General features: G+C 37.5%; 1 protein-coding gene across 4 annotated transcripts in view; it reads right to left on the reverse strand.

The window, feature by feature from the left end:
• Positions 1 to 419: 419 nt before the first annotated feature.
• Positions 420 to 16,862, reverse strand: part of LOC102590561 (AF4/FMR2 family member 4) — a 20,240-nt gene continuing 3,797 nt past the window's right edge. Inside the window, exons 2-12 of one of the 4 annotated variants that reach the window (XM_015313495.1) lie at positions 13,160 to 13,208; positions 11,861 to 12,286; positions 8,458 to 8,804; positions 8,183 to 8,377; positions 7,902 to 8,099; positions 7,576 to 7,650; positions 7,433 to 7,499; positions 6,306 to 7,320; positions 6,172 to 6,225; positions 1,536 to 1,610; positions 420 to 1,383 (exon numbers count right to left, since the gene is read on the reverse strand). In XM_015313495.1, the coding sequence (XP_015168981.1) occupies positions 1,320 to 1,383; positions 1,536 to 1,610; positions 6,172 to 6,225; positions 6,306 to 7,320; positions 7,433 to 7,499; positions 7,576 to 7,650; positions 7,902 to 8,099; positions 8,183 to 8,377; positions 8,458 to 8,804; positions 11,861 to 12,286; positions 13,160 to 13,208 (2,565 nt within the window). In that variant the 3' untranslated portion in view covers positions 420 to 1,319. Of the gene's footprint in view, positions 1,384 to 1,535; positions 1,611 to 6,171; positions 6,226 to 6,305; positions 7,321 to 7,432; positions 7,500 to 7,575; positions 7,651 to 7,901; positions 8,100 to 8,182; positions 8,378 to 8,457; positions 8,805 to 11,860; positions 12,290 to 13,159; positions 13,209 to 16,862 lie in introns of all 4 variants that reach the window. The other 3 variants (XM_015313496.1, XM_015313494.1, XM_015313497.1) reach the window with 3 other exon arrangements.

A 16,862-nucleotide genomic window follows, 5' to 3' on the forward strand; every position in this document is an offset into this window, starting at 1 on the left:
AAATCTATTTTTAGAATAGTGGACTAGACGGAGTAAGTATTATATTTTCTTCCTTTCCCCATTACACTTTCCTTATTATGTGTTTGAGGTAATGTAGTTTATTAATTTTAAAGACACTGTCCAAAGATATTAAAATGACAATCTTAACTTAAGCATACCTCAATACACACAATACAATTGGTCACACTCACAGATCTGGGTAATAGTGGGAACTGTGGGTTAATGGTCAGTAATCGGTATCAACCATGGTGAATTTTTCGAAAATTGAAGATCTAAAAAGTAGAAATATATATTCAACTTAATGCAGACACAAACATCATATGAGAGAGGATTTCCTCATATACATACAATTTGATTAATCCAAATATATTAAAACCCCATTTCATCCTAATACAAGTAAATAATTTATAAAACATCCGTAAATAAAATTTGCTTTTAAATTGAAAAGCATGCTAATAATGTATGGTTTGATACAAGAACACAAACATATTAACCATTCTAAGTTTTTCCCAGTCCCTTTACTTGAGATAAACCAAAATAAAATACACATTCTAAAATTATTACAGTTTCTAAGTTGATCCACACTCCACCAAGTTTTTCTTTGCCCTTTTTGACAGGCATTTACACTTCACATGGATCAATATCAGCCACCCTATCATAAAATAGCAACCCCTGGGAAGCAATCACAACTAAATAGCTGACATTTTTTCATTATAAGCATGTCCACGAGTTAGCATAGATCCATCCTCATTCACTTTATCCAAACACAATGCTCTTCTTCATTACATAATCCCTAATATTCTGTTTTTTTTCTCACAAGGAAACAATATATAATTATATAAGATTGCATAACTAGGAGGATCTGAGACTCCCCAACTTCCAACGAATACTAGTACCAAATGGAAAAAGGTCATGGATGTTCAAGTGTTGGTTCACCTCTTCTTTAGACACCTCAACCTCCAAATACAATGTACAGCTAACAAAATTTATCAACCTCAATATTATAACTAATACTGTCGCAAATGTCAACAACAGACACGCTGATAACAGATACAGGCACCATAAACCTCTCATATCATTAGTCCTCTGCACGAGAGTATCGCAGCTTTACTCCTGTCAACCACAATCTGAAACCAAGATTTTAATAGGTCAACTTGCATATCTATTGTCATACTTAACAGCCAAAGGCAGTACAGAGGATTTCGAACAGGTCAACTGGTGCATCCACTATCTACTTAACAGCCAAAGGCGGTAGCCAATAAGAATATGCAAGGTCATTAGCCTTAAGTACTCTGTCTTGACTCCAGGTACTTGTGTGCTCATCTTTTCCTGCGATTAGGAGACCTTGATCTTGATCTTGATCTCGACCTTGACCTCCTTCCCCTGCAGTTACATGGACCAGTTTATAAACAAGATAAAATTTCTGAAGTGCATTTATTAGATTAGTTCACCTGTATCAATATGTTCTTAGCTATGCTGATGGATGACTAAGTTGAAAAATATCAAGAGAAATTTAAGAACACCCAACAAGATACCTGATGCTTTCACTAGCAGGGTAAGGAGAACGCCTGCGCTGAGAGTGCTTGCTATGAGGAGACCGCGAAACGTGTCTAAAAATAAAAAGATTACATGCTAAACAAGTAAGTGGTGACAAAAAGATACAATATTTTGGATACAAATTCTCAACCTACTATATATATTCAGGCTCTAGAAGAATTTGAACTCCGTATGGTTGCAACCTTTTTTAATAAGTTATATATAGCTAATGATCACTATCAAAGGATTTTGAGGTGAAATTGCCTCAATCATGAAAAGGACTTAGAATTTATAAATTCCACATTCAAACAGTGGTGGCAGTTCATAGTTTTTTCCTCTTGATGAGAGTACAAATTCCTGGTCCAAAATCCTGTAACAGTATCTGCTTAAGAAGAGTTTATCAAAACAATAAAGCAGTCATTTCATTATCATTATAATTTTGAATCAAAAAGTCATCTAATTGATAGCTAAGCCTCTTTACCAGTTCCTTTACAATTAATGGTGCTGAGGGTGTGTTTGGTATAGAGGAAAAATGTTTTCCATGATTGGTTGGCTTAAATATTTGGTAAAATGTTTTCCTTATAAACTCATTTTCCAACAAATTCAGAATAATGCCTTCTCTACCAAGAGGGGAAACATTCACCAACTCCCAAATTGACAGTTTCAACCCTCCCCGTCCCTACCCCCCAATCCCTCCCACCCACCCCACCCCACCCCTACAACCAACCCCATAGTGTTTGCCTAGATTTATATATAAATAAATGCTCGCATCTGTCCTAGCATTGATGTACAGAGTTACCTGGTACCTTTTGTTGGTGGGAGGTGGTGAGGTATCCCGTGGAATTAGTCGAGGTGCACGAAAGTTGGCCCGGACACCACGGTCATCAAAAAAAAAAATTGATGTTAAGGAAACCCTGTGACGGGGATTTCATTTACACTTAAGTCAACTTGATGAAGTGAACGACTCTACTCGTTTGGTAAACAATTCTAAAACAGCTATAATTGCGGAATTTGTAACCCTTTTAAATAACTTCCAGCAGCTATGTCTACTAATTTACTGCAAAATTATAGTTTGAAAATAAAATTGCATAGTCCTTCTAAGCATTTGAAAATGAATCAAACTATCTAAGGAGTTGTGAGGAAACACATTATGAAAACTTTTAAGCTTACCTAAATATTCTGTGTGAAAAGAAAACCTCAAAAAATTCAACTGAAAGTCATCCCTTCTAAAAGATTTGGGTAATTCATTCAAAGGGCTAAAATCGGCATGAAGGATATTCAACAAAGAAATTGGTCCAACTCCTATAAATTTTCTTGACATAACACATCACTCCTTCAAAAACCACCTTAAAGGAATTCACAAGACATGAGCATAACAATTTGGAATCGCAAGCAAATACCCTAATTATAAATCTTTTACGTAAGTAGCATAAATAGGAGTTCTCTATCAAGCATTTTAGTTTTTTTTTATGGCATAGGCATCTAAAATATAAGACTAATAATCATGTCCACAGGGACCATTCACTACGGCATAAGCAATGACTTATCACTCTGGCAAAAAGCAGGTGACAACAGTGTACACAATTTGAGTAATTAATGTATTGATTACTAGAATACATGGTATAAGTACTTTTTATTTATAAGGTAAATGGCATTAGAACTGTTAATATGTTAAATGATACAAACAACACCAAGGGAGTACTCGTCCAACAAGGGCAATGCATCATTAAGTGGGTGAATAACCTATCGAGCTTCCAACTCTACAAAATGCTTAAATGTTAAATCAGATAGATGACATGTACAAGACTTGCAAAGATATGTGGAGATGCACTTACAAATTAGTGATGCTAAATTGATTGTAACAGAACTATCAAACCAGGTAATAACACCATGATGAAACTAACAGAAATCCATCTTATGAGTCGGTGGCAGTGACACATTATTCAGTATTTTCTTCTGACATTAGCTCTTATTGCAAGTCCAAACTATCAGCTATTTGAATGTACTCACAAGGGGAAGTAGGATTACTCTGTTATGTGCTTAGCTGTTTTGACTTACAAGTACCAGGATGTAACAAGTAAACCCTCATCATGCCTTTTGTTGTACAGCCTCCTAAGCACATTTAATTAGTAGGGACTCAACCGTGCAGTCTTTTCCATGGGAATGTGTGTTTTCATTAGTCCACACTTCCATGGATGTTCTTCATGAAATAATTCATCACACTAGTTATATATTTTTTTTGATAAGGTCACACTAGTTATATATTTACTAATAAACTTTAAAGTAAAGTCTTTACTAGCTTCAGTTAAGGTTCTCCTCTGAATCAAAAAAACACAAATGCTTCATTTCATTTTATAGGACGCTCCTTTAAAGTCTGGAATCTTTTCCGAACAGAGTGACACTTTCCTATATATGGAAGTCTAACTTTAGCATGTTTAAATCCACAAGATCCGAAGAAACTTTTAGTATGTCCCAAAGTCTTTTTTTTCACTCAGCAGAAAGTTGTCTGCTAGATCTTTGCCTGATGTTAGTTTGCTCCCACAATATCTCTTAAGACTCAAATACCTTGTTGAACGGAAGATAGACAGGAAATCCGAAATGTTTGCATATGGTAGAAATAGTAAATAATAGAGTTAAAAATCAAAGGAAAACAATGCAAAAAGAGAAAGGAAAACAGTACTAGAGTGTGGAACCTAAACAGTACTAGAGTGCTAGGAAAACAGTGCAAAATACGTGGAACGTATTTTTACGAAGGCAATTATCCAAGTCTCGTATAGCACACTAAATTAGTGCACTATATGTAAAAAATGTAAACTTTATTCTGACACTTTCTTTTGGTCAACTGTCTTTTTGTCCATTATTTAGGCTCGGGACTCTCAGAACAACCCCCCTCACATTACTAACCCAAATACCCAATTAAGTAATGAACAGTTAATCCTGATATTGAGGGTTATTTTTGTCATTTTTGAAGCTGTCTCTTATCTCCACATAAACTGGCGGAAAAGCTCCATCTATCCTATCAACAGTGTGCTTACTACAGATATTTTGGCCAGTAGACTAGGAGGCAAGGTTGGGGAGCTCCCAACTACTTACCTAGGCCTGCCTTCGGGAGCTAAAAGCACATCCAAAGGCATATGGAATGGGGTCCTGGAGAAATGTGGAAAGAGACTTACTAACTGGAAGAGCCAGTACTTGTCCTGGGGAGGAAGATTGACTTTAATCAACAATGTGATTAATGCATTACCCTCTTATATGATGTCTATCTTTCCTATGCCTAACAATGTATCTAAGAGCATTGATGCCCTTAGAAGGAATTTCCTATGGCAAGGCAGTGAAGATAAGAAGAAGTTTCATCTAGTTAAATGGGAGGAATTGATTGTGAGTAAGAATCCAGGAGGTCTAGGCATCAAAAACCTGAGGAAATAAAATCAGAGCCTAATGATGAAGTGGTTGTGGAAGTTTCCAAATGAAGAACACATGCTCTGGAAAGAGGTCATCACAGCAAAATATGGTATGGGAGATAAGTGGATGACTAAAATGGTAAGTACTCCTTATAAATGCACTGTTTGGAGGGCAATCAGAAATTTATGGCCAGTGATATATCATAGAACCAGGGTAGAAGTGGGAGTGGTTTAAAGACATCCTTCTGGGAGGACAAATGGAATGGGGCAGTTCCTATTTGTTTATTTTATGCCAACATCAGTGGCTACAATGTGAACAGGACAAGGATGGAATTTGTTCCTAAGAGGGAACCTTCATGACAGGGAGATAGACAAAGTGGCAGATTTTCAAGATTCAGTAGGCTTATTCAGCAACCTCACTGAAAAGGACTTGCCGATTTGGAAGAATGACATCAAAGGTCAATACAGATTGGCCATAGAAGATGATCTGGAAACCAAAGGCACCCTATAAAGTAAACTGTTTCGTGTGGTTGTTGACAAAAGAAGCAGTTTTGACTCATGAAAATTTAAACAAAAGAAGCTATCAGTTGGCCCCTAGATGTACTTTATGTGGAGAGCATGCAGGGACAATTAACCATCTTTTTTTGCATTGTACATGGACAGAACAGATATGGAGAATGTTCATCTGTCTAAAGGGGATAAGATGGGTGAAACCATAGAGCATTAAAGGAGTTCTAACCAGCTGGAATAGAGATGGGAATTCATCAGATAAGGAGAAGAGATGGAAACTTGTCCCACCATGCATTTAGTGAACAATTTGGAAAGACAGAAACAACAGGAGTTTTGAGAATGTGCAGAACAACTTACAGAAGATCAAAATGAATTGCTTAGCTCTTTTTTATTTTTGGTGTAAAGAAGATATATTAACTATGACAGAAAACATCTTTGATGTGCTAGATTGTTTACAGGCAGTAGTTTAGATTAAGACCGTCTTTCTCTATAAGTTGTAGCACTTTTGAAGGGAAGCTACACTTTTGTTGTAGTATACCTGTGGATATATAAAGTTACCAGTTTCAAAAAACAAATTAAGAAAAAAGATGTCAATTCCCAGGGAGGCAGAAGATCATGACCAACAAATAGTGAAATAATTAGTGAAATAAAACATACGATCTTGAGCTTTTTGAGTTAATGGAAACAATTAGACTTTAGAGCATCCAGGCCCTTCAAAAGATACCTTTTCCTTGACCTGAGTGGTGATGGTGATCTGTGTCTATTTGGTTGCGCCTTCCTGCACTCCACAAGAAAAAGATGAGCTATTACGTAAGGGTCAGATTATTGCATCACAAATAGAAGAAAATAAAAATGAACCTTCTAGAATCATCTGAAGATTCATCACTGGGATCATTGGCACGGGTTGACTTGTCCTTGCTCTCTCTAACCCTGCTATCATTAGAAGATGAACGATGTCTTTTACGTCTGCTGGAGCCCCTTTCATCTTTACGTCTAGATTTTTCTCTTTTTTCATCCTTCGTTCTCTCTCTTTTTCTACCATTATCTATGACAACACCAGCTCTGCTGTCTCTTTCTTTTTCCTTCCTTTCTTCCTTGACATTAGAGGGCGAGGGCCTTTTCCTTGAGTCAGATTCCTTGGCTTTTTCCCCTGACTTACGGCTTTTCTCCTTCACAATATCTTTTGAACCATCTAGATCACCCACTTTTTCCTTTCTAGCAAGTCTTTCCTCATGATTCCCATGGTTTCCTTCATCTATCTCAGTTTTTCTGTCCTTTGAGCTTGTATACATACCATTATCATTTGTGCCAGAACCCTTTCTAACTTCACGTTTACCGCTCTTATCTGGCTTATCTCTTCTGTCTTCGCTTCTGGAATTATCTATCTTAGTCTTTTTGCAGTCAAGAGTCTCGGATGGCTTTTCAGTTTTCATAGCATCCTTCCCACCTGGCATCTTATCCTCTGGAACTCTAGATTCAGTCTTAAAGGAGCCTCCAGCATCTTCATGTGCAGAATATCTAGTTGACCTGTCATCGGTGCCAACATTGGGACTCATTTTGTGAGGATTTTTCTCCAGGTTGGCAGGAGACCTATCATGCTCCTCGGATTCTTCACGTGATTTTCCATTTCCATGCTCTTTGGGCTTTTGTTTATCAGAACTCTGGATTTCGTTGTCATCCTCATCATCTGACGCATAGTTAGCAAGGCCTAATAGATCCCCAGGAGAAGTGGAAGTAGACTTTTCACTGGCATTAACAGAATGAGTATCTTTAGGTTTGAGTGGTATCAGAACCTTGGCAGAGGCCTTGGGAGTTGTAACAGCTTGAACAGATGTTAACACCTTCTGACTTGAAGCACCAGTTTTTTGCTCAACTTAAGGGAGGAAGAAGATCAACTTAGTCTCAAATATAAATGACCTGAGTGCAAAGACATGGAGAAGGAAGAAATTTAAAGAAGAAAGGAATTGAAAAAGGGAGACACCAACCATCAACAGTGAGATCCTCTTCGCTAAGAACCCTTGTCGCAATCTCATTAAATAGCTCATCAGTAACCTGTAAAAACAGCATCCAGTCAATAAATCTGCAAAAACCACGTAAAGAAATCGATCACATATTTATCATCAATAACCTTTAAAAGAACTTCAGTTAGGACACGCTTTATTTCTTGATTCATTGCTGCAGTTCGTGCTGCTTCCACCTCAACCTGCATGGACCAATAAAAATTCAGGTAAGCCTACACTAAGTATGACGTGAATAAGATAATAATTAAAGACAACCCAAAAGGAATAAATCAAGAAAAATTAGAAAGGGGAAAGCTTCAACACTATAAATTCATTGGAACAGTATAGTCCAACAAAGGGTATTAAACCAAGTAAACAGACTTCTTACACGAAACAAATTCAACAAAAAAGTAACATCTTCTGTCAGATGAGTAATCAAGGAAAAGTAAACTACCTCATCATCATCATCATCCTCGGTTGACCTTGAAGAATCGATGCTTTTGCTATCAGCCTGGTCACCTTTCCGATAAGATTTATTGACACCTTCATCTTCAATAGATTGAGAATCCTCCTTTGGAAGCTCTGCAGCTGAAGTTGTGATGACAGCTTTCTTCTTTATTATTTCCTCTCTAAGCCAGTTTGGAACAGCAGCCTAGAAAAGACCAGACAAATAATACAGATGAATCATTACTCTATAGTTTACAAACTGAAAGCCCATAGAACAAGTATACAAACCTTCTTAGGGCGATCAGAAATCCCATACGCATCAGCAGGAAAAGCAGCTGCAGGATGCAGAGCAGCCCCCGCACCAACACCAAAATGTGCACCAACTGACGGGACAGTTGGATGGAAGCTTGAACCCTGTGCCCTTCCAAAGAGTGATGCAGTATGTTCAGGGGCTGGAGAAGCTCCAACAACAGAAGGATCAACCTGCGGTATAAAAGTGATAACAGGAAAGCTCAATCACAGCATCATTGGGTTTAAGTTAACTTTGAAGTTAAAACTAAAACCTGAGACCCAACTGGAGGCATTGGAGGAAGAGGAGGATACGCAGAACCAGGAGCAGCAGAAGAAGGCCACACATAATTGGAAGGCATTGTTGAAACAGGATCAGAACCTCCTGAATCAGCACGAACATAATAGGGCTGGGAATGCCGGTCATGCTCATGACTAAAACGAGGTGCAAAATCCAAAGGCTGATCGCTAAGATCAGGACCCATCACGTAATGACGCTCTTCCATCGCTGCAGCTTTATTGGGTGCTGGCATTAGTTGTGCATGATGATGATGTGAAGAGTTGGCAGGCAAAGGTGAAGAACCATAGAATGCCTCATGTTGATTCCCAGCCTCTTCTTTACCTGAAAATAGAATGGGCATTCAGAAAGTACATATATGCAAATCAACGGAAACTATTCTCCATAACCTCTACAACTGGATTTGCAACCACAAGACTTTGGTAACAAAAACATTTCCTGACGTAAGATTGACTCTCAACTCCGTAATATGTTCAGAAACATGACAAATAAGGGGGAAAGACGCTGTTTTGGGAAGATGTGTGGGTGGGACACGAAATTCTGAAGAACAAGTGATTTGTTCATTTTAAGTCTTCAAAAGTTATCCACAATCAGAGAAATGAGAGACAGTCAAGGGTGGGACCTAAGGTTTAGAAGACATCTGAATGATTGGGAAATCAACAGAGAGGCTGAGCTATTCAATATTCTGGGAAAATACAACGAACTAAATTCCAATGAGGACAATTTATATCGGAAGCCTGACAAGAAACGAAGATTTACGGTGGGTTCAGCTTACAGAAGGTTACAAAAGATCAAACTCACATGGTAGTAGTTGGCCTTGGAAGATGATATGGAAAGTCAAGATACCTTTCAAGGTAGCATGTTTTACTTGGCTTCTAGCCAAACAGGTTACACTCACGGCTCACCCAGGACAATCTAATGAAAAGAGGCTTTCAAATTTGTTCTAGGTGCTCTTTTTGTGAATGTGAGATTGAGACAATAAACCATCTCTTTCTACATTGTATAGAGACTGTGAAGTTAAGGCAGATTTTCTTTAACTTAAGGGGCATAAGCTGGACTATGCCAAGGAGCATCAAAGAAGTTTTAGCTTGTTGGAATAGTGAAGGAAATCAGTCAGGACACAGGGAGAGATGGAAGATTGTCCCAGCATGCATTTGGTAGACTATATGGATGGAAAGGAACCAGAGATGCTTTGAAAATAAGAGCTGCTCACTGCAGAAACTGAAGATGAACTGTCTGGTCCTTTCCTTTTTTTGGTGTAAACATGAATATCCTCAAGAAGAAAAGGATATTCCTAGTATTCTAGATTATTTGTGATGTAGCAGTAGTTTTCTCTTCCCTGTATTTTGGCTGTAAGTATTACTGGAATACTTCCAGAGTATTCCTTTGTTCATAATACAAGATACCTTTCTCAAAAAAAAATGCTAGAAGAACCAGCCTACTGATTCCTATGAAAAAGGTAGTTCCATCGTGCAAGAGATGTCAAACAGCTTTGAGACGATAAAAAAGAAGCCTCGCTGTGAGGTAAAGTTTTATATCTCGTGCATAAACTGTACATTATAACTAAATAATAATGTATTTTTTCAAAGGAACCTCAATCTTTCGACTAACTATTATTTTAAGCTTATTATTTCCCTTGCATAGCTGATCAGTCAACAGTCTTAAGCCACACAAGCGACCAATGTGTTGAAGGTAAAACAATCTTATATAGAGAAGAACACTTCAAAAAGAGCCTCTCTGTCAGCAGCATCTAACTTTTACTGCTTGAGACTCCGGTTCTCAATTTTTGGTCTTTGCTTATTCAATAAGTTTTCCTCTTTACTTCTGTACTTTTCCTTTACAAAACTTCTTTGATATGCATTACTTGATTCAAGGGTCTTTCGGAAACAACCTATGAACCTCCACGGGGTAGGGGTTAGGTCTACGTACACTCTACCCTCCCCAGACCCCACCTATAGGATTACACTGGGTATGTTGTTGTTGCTTGTTCAATAACTTTATAGATATAAAATTGACATCTCTTACAGAGCCTTCCAAGTCAAGAAGGCGGAACAAAACAAATAGTTTGAGGGAAAGAAGAATAAATGAATAATTTTCAATTACAATATTTGATATTTTAGTCAATTAGAAGACTTGTATTGGTATAGCTGTATAGGTAGCAACACAGTGCTAACCAATAACAAAGACACAGTGCAAATGGACAAAAAAAACTTTGAATACGTAAAACCCTCTAAGCAAATGTGTCTTCAAGTGCAAGAGCTGCTGGGTTTTGTTTTTGCAAGCAGAAGTACACTTCACCCTTCTAATTTTCCGTTTTCATGTGTCCATAATATTTGTACTCCTTCAGAAGTGAAATGTTTCCTACAATTTTCACTTCCTTTTAGGCTGTGACAGTAATCTCTGCTAAATCACTCGGATAATTGTCAAGCTACTGAGATAACACTTAAGGCAATAAATAAGAACCAAATCTTCAAATAAATTGAATCCTCTCCACCAATTTTTTTTTGATAACCGAGAAATACAAGGACCACTGGTGCACGGTTCAAAACTAGGTGGATAATGGGCCCGCCCCTTCGTCACTTAATATCATGCTTATCTGTGGCACCGTGAGGTGCTAGCCTAACCCACATATGCATTCCACTCACTAGACCAAAAAACTTTGCGGCCAAATCGTCCTCTCTTCTGCCAATTTAGTCTCAATAGAGAAGACATGGACGAGGAAAAAATTATTGGACAAAAGGAGACAAAGTTTCTGCCATGTCAGCATTCAAATCTGTTGTTTCACGATTAGCCAGAAGGGCAGAAAACTCAACAGACACACATTCAAGGAATGTGCAATCAAGCAGGATTAATTGACAAAGTACAAGCAGATCATTGAATTCCATTTTGCCTACTCTAGCTGAATAGAATAAAGCAAATTGCGTAAAAGTTTCTCTTTTTTATTTTTGGTAAGGTTATTGCCTAGAAGTTTATCCAATAGCTTGATTAATATCAATCCAAGTGGACTTCAAAATAGTATCTAATTTTCAACTGTTCCTCTTTTTTGTAATCCTTGGGAAAAAGTTATCATAAACAAAAGTATTCCTGAAAAACAGAACACAAAGTTAGCAGGATGGACAGAGGAAAGAACATGTCAGCACGATGGAACCAATATTCCATGAAATCAAAATACAATAGCGTCAATTATCTGAAGTGAATTCCATCACACAGAGGCTTTAAAAAAGAAAAGGATCCAACAACGATGAAATTCTACTTAGGTCTCAAGGGGATTCAGTAAACATAGCTTGCCAAAACAAGTAACTAGAAACCACAAGCAGGACAAAGTTATATAGACGCGGTAACTTCAGATGCAATATTGATATAGTAATTAATTTTTTTACCTGCAATAGAAGAATAACTAGAAGGTACCTCCTGCTGATGGACTAATGGACTTATGGATGAGTTTCCTTGCTGGGGGAATGAAGCAACTGAATCTCCAGTGAAATTTCCATCTCTTGCAGTGTAAGGTAGAACATAAGGAGATTGCCCAGGGCTGAAGAATGAGGGCTCCTGCGAATGGCCAAACGATGGCCTCTGAGGAGGTGCCACAGGAGTTATGGAGTGATGATTACTTGACGGCAGAACTGGTGGTTGTTGCATGTCTTGGAGATGTTGATCAGCAGATTGAGTGTATTGCTCATAGTAATGACTCTGCTGTTCTGGCCTGCTATCATGCGTAAATTGCGAGTTCTGGTGCTGATGGTCATTAGCAGCCTTGTCAGCAGCCCATGCTCGGGCCTTTGCAGCCCAATCTTCATTGCTAGGTGCTACTAGTTAATAGTAGATTTAACCTTTAGGTAACAGAAGTAACGAGGGGGGGGTGGGGGGGTGGAAAGGCAAAGAGCATACGATCTCTATATTATTAACCAACGGCAGGAGGAGTCCTCCATGATGGAAAAACTAGAAGGTAATATAATATGCAAGTGTATATCACATAGAAACTACATACTGCTTCTACAGAGTCAGAAATTTAGCCAGGGCTAAAGAGAAATAAAAGCCAAAAAAAAAGTAAAGGAAGGATCTGACAAGAGGGATGCAATCCCAGAGTTCTAATTTGAAAGACCGCCCCTTAAATTCTACTACAGTAAATAGACCTCTTCTCATAAACAATTAACCAGGTTTCATATTTGAGCTTCTAAAACCTAATGTGATTTTTTAAATAAGAATTTGACCTTGTTAAGTGATTAATACCTTCTTTAGCAAACCTCCTCAATCAACAGCTAGAATTTTATCTTTTTGACTTAAGAAAAGACAGCATTGTTCAGTTCCACATGACACGACAGACACTTGTGGAGACCATTGCAGAGCTAAGTAAAACTTGGAGAATGTAAAATGATGAAGCTCCTAAATAATCCAGAATTCTAACAAACAACATAAGTCAAATTATTTTCTGGTAACATTTAAGCATGTCTGAGATGCCACAAAAAGAACACGAAGCAGTAAAGAAAAGTTGAACATCAATAAATTTTAGGAACCGGCCTAGACTCTGAGAAATAGTATAAGTAAAATAGAAGACACGGCTTGCATCAGCTTCAAAACATTTTTCAACCATAAATGGGTTTCAGGAAACTTGCAGATGCATCCCAGCATATTGAATTGCTAAACAAGCATAGATTCCAATCAATACTATATTTCCAAACCTGAGTTTCCCCAATTTTGCTGTTGACCCCAGTTCATACTGCCCCAGTCCTGCAAGCACATGAATCTTACATTCATTAACCAAACATGTTATAACGAATCCATCAGCAGAATAGGAAGCAGTATAACACAGCAATAACAACTACTACTACACCTCAATCCCAACTTTTCGTGTAGGCAATATATCAACCCTCAATATCCATTTAGCACAATATTGGACTCATTCTAATATGTCTAACAGGGACTGTCTCTGTTTTTTTATTATCGCACAACTCTCCAATCAAAATAAGAAGATTCCTTACAATAATTTATGAGTACATTTCATTAATGGAATCAAGAAGGTGCAGATAGTACAAAAGATAAACAGTATAATAGAGGTCACTTCCATTACTGAGAAGGCTAGGAAGCTGACAAAGTCGAAAAATTTAATAGGGCAATTTACAGGAGCAAAGTTGTGCCAACCATATGACCATAGGAGACATGTTAAAAGTTGATATCCTACCAAACACACCAAAAAAATCATGATGATATCATCTTCCAGATTCTCCACATAGTTTTATCAACTTTCCACAAACTCCAGCTTTCATAGGCATCCTTGATGCCCAAACATGACCCACCTGAGCCCAGAAATATAAAGAAACATATTCAAAATATCTACAGCAATTGGACAGCAGAGAAAGAGGCATTTGTTGGTTTCGGAAGCCTGGAGACACATGAAACATATTACAATATTCCTATAAAGCTCTCCAGCTAAAGCAAATAACCTTTGTACATAACTTAGCTTTCCAGATTAGTTTCCAAAGCCTGCTTTCTATAATTCATTTTGAAAGCATGTGCGAGTAACCTGCTTTCACAGTGTATAAACCCTCCTTTGTGTAACCCCACTTCATGTTCTCAACTGCATCATCACTTATTGTGCAAGCTCCCCAATTTTGTAAGTACATTCAATAGTTCTTCAAGTCAGAAAATTCTGATCTTGAACATTTCTCTCAAAGTGCAAGTCTCGGAAGGGTTTTTTTTTTGAGAAGTAACATTTGCAAGTCCCAGAAATTGCCTTGTCTATTTTGTGAGATTGTGGAGTCTGGGTCAAGAGCTATTTGGAAAAATGGGGAAACTCATTTATTAGGATAGAACCAGTTGGGAAGAAGCAGGAGTTCACGCTAAAAACAGAAACTGGAGAATTGTACCTGCAGCTAGATGGTGGACAATATGGAAGGAGAGGAACCTTAGAGTCTTTGAAAATATGGAGAACACTATAGAACAAGTCAAAATGAATTGTATTTTGACTTTATGTTTTTGGTGAAACCAGATATACTCTAATGATACTGTCTCTATCATTGATGTCTTAGACTTATTCTAAGGATAGGATAGTAGATTTTGAGTTCTTTTGTAAATATGGTTTCAGTGCAACCCATGTACTGTGTTACAGAAATAGAAACAGTTACCTATGTCAAAAAAAGGATAGAACCATCTAGTAACTATCTTACCAGAATTTGTTGTGAATACCATATCCCACCTGAATGAAATATTATGCAAGAAACACTCCACAGCTTCCTATTGTTCTTCCATAGACTAACACCATAGGATCCCCAGATAACTTTATACACCAATGTGATTTTTTTTTTTTTTTTTTTTATGACAAGGGAAACCCGCAGCCGCTACCCTTTGGGTGCGCACAGGGTAAAACCCCCGCTCCTATGTGATTTTGGCGCCATTCATTTACCACCTCTTTCCAAAGTGCATTCCCCCTTGGCTATATCTGCACAACCACTTCATTAACATGCACTTGTTGTGTACAGTAAGGTCTCTAATGCGCAGATCACCAACATGTTTTGACATTGTGACTTAAGATCAGTTCACCAGGTGATATTTGTGCCCTTATTGCATTCTTCCAACGTAAGTATTCTCCTGATCTGCTCTTATCCCGCTGTTTAATTATCTTTCTTAGAAATTGAGATAATAGCCATGGGATATGTAGGAATATTGTCCAGTACACTATTTATGAGTGTTACTCCCCCCCCCCCCCTCCACAACCAGCACAACCCCACCCACTGAGAGACAGAGAGGTATTGCATGTGACAGGAGGCCAGCAACCTCACCTTCTGCAGATACCTCATCTTCTTTTCATACCTTCAATCCAGGGGCGGAGCCACATTGTGTCAAGGGTGGTCAGTCGAACACCCTTCGTCGGAAAGTTATACCATGTATATAGGTAAAATGCTACTTGATATGGGTATATATTATATTTTGAACACCCTGAAAACAACTAGATGTGGTAGCAGTGGTCAAGGGTATTCAAGAACAGCCTGGTGTTGTTGTGCGCGCAGGATTGATTATCAAAACCTGCTAGTTTACTTTGTGCTTTTGTTTAAAGTGCATCACACAGTTAGTCTACCTACTTTATTGCTCTGTAAGACCGAATGATAAAGAGATTAAGTGTCAAAAACATACCTAAATTATCCCTCTTTTTTGAGTTTTTCATACCTAAACTATTTCGAGTGTGAGAAACACACCTAAACTATCACTCTTTAGTTTGAAAAACGCACCTCAATGCTGACTGGACTAAATGTGTGTGTATACACACTTCTACGTGAGTGTGGCCTTGATTTTCGTCCACATGGCTTCTTCATTTTTTTCAAGGAAAAAAAAATGTCAATAACAAACCTAACCTAAACTATTAGGAGGGTGAGAAACATACCTAAACTATCACTCATAAGTTTGAGAAACACACCTTAAATAATATATGACAACCAGTTGCTTATGTAAGCTCAAAGGGGGATGATATATGTATATCTATGATGCCATACAAGGAATCCATAGTGCCGTTTGGTAGCTTTAATAATTTGAGGTTGTGAATGATTGTCCATTATATCAGATTCTATTTTTTTTAATAACTGAAGACTATTTTTTTTTGAAACTATATATATATATATTAGATCTGCACCATAACAATGCCATCTACAATTACAAAAACCCAACCATGCTTAGGATTACAGCTTCACAAGGAACCTATCATATTAATTAGTGATTCAGTCTCCTTTACATAGTTTTCTTTACACCAAAACTGAAACAAAAGAATACAATTCATCTGGACTTTCTGCACAGGATTGCTTTTGTCTTCAATTATGCTATTTGTGGTATCATTCAAAAAAAAAAAAACATAGCCTATTTTCTTTCTATTGAATTGTAGCTTTCTAAGACTACTTCATCAATCATTTCCAGATTATGACAATTTAAACAACAATGAGCAGCTAAGGACGGAAGTCAATAAAGCAGAAAGCATTGGAAGTAGCTTGAAGTAGAAAATTGATTGGCTCCAGTTAGAGACCAAGGTGTATCTCCATTATTGTTCTAATGAAAGCCTGGCTGAGAGAGTAAACAAAATGTGTGAACCTACAAATGAAGGCAGATGCGCTACATCACATATTTATAACATCTAAGATATACTGCAATACTCATTTGAAATTTTAAACTTTTTGCCCCAGTGGAATTTGTTTCCACCAGGCAATCTATGTGGCATTTTCTTTTAAAAAAAATAGAGAGAGTGTAATACACACACCATCACATATTACTTGAGGGATGTTTTTCAAACTAATGAATGATAGTTTAGGTGTGTTTCTCACACACTCAATAATTTAGGTATGAAACTCAAAAAAATGTATGGTTTAGGTGTGTTTTTTTTTTTTTTTTTTTTTTTTTTTTTTT

This window comes from Solanum tuberosum, unplaced genomic scaffold (genome assembly GCF_000226075.1).
Source record: "Solanum tuberosum cultivar DM 1-3 516 R44 unplaced genomic scaffold, SolTub_3.0 scf00248, whole genome shotgun sequence".
NCBI lineage: Eukaryota > Viridiplantae > Streptophyta > Magnoliopsida > Solanales > Solanaceae > Solanum > Solanum tuberosum.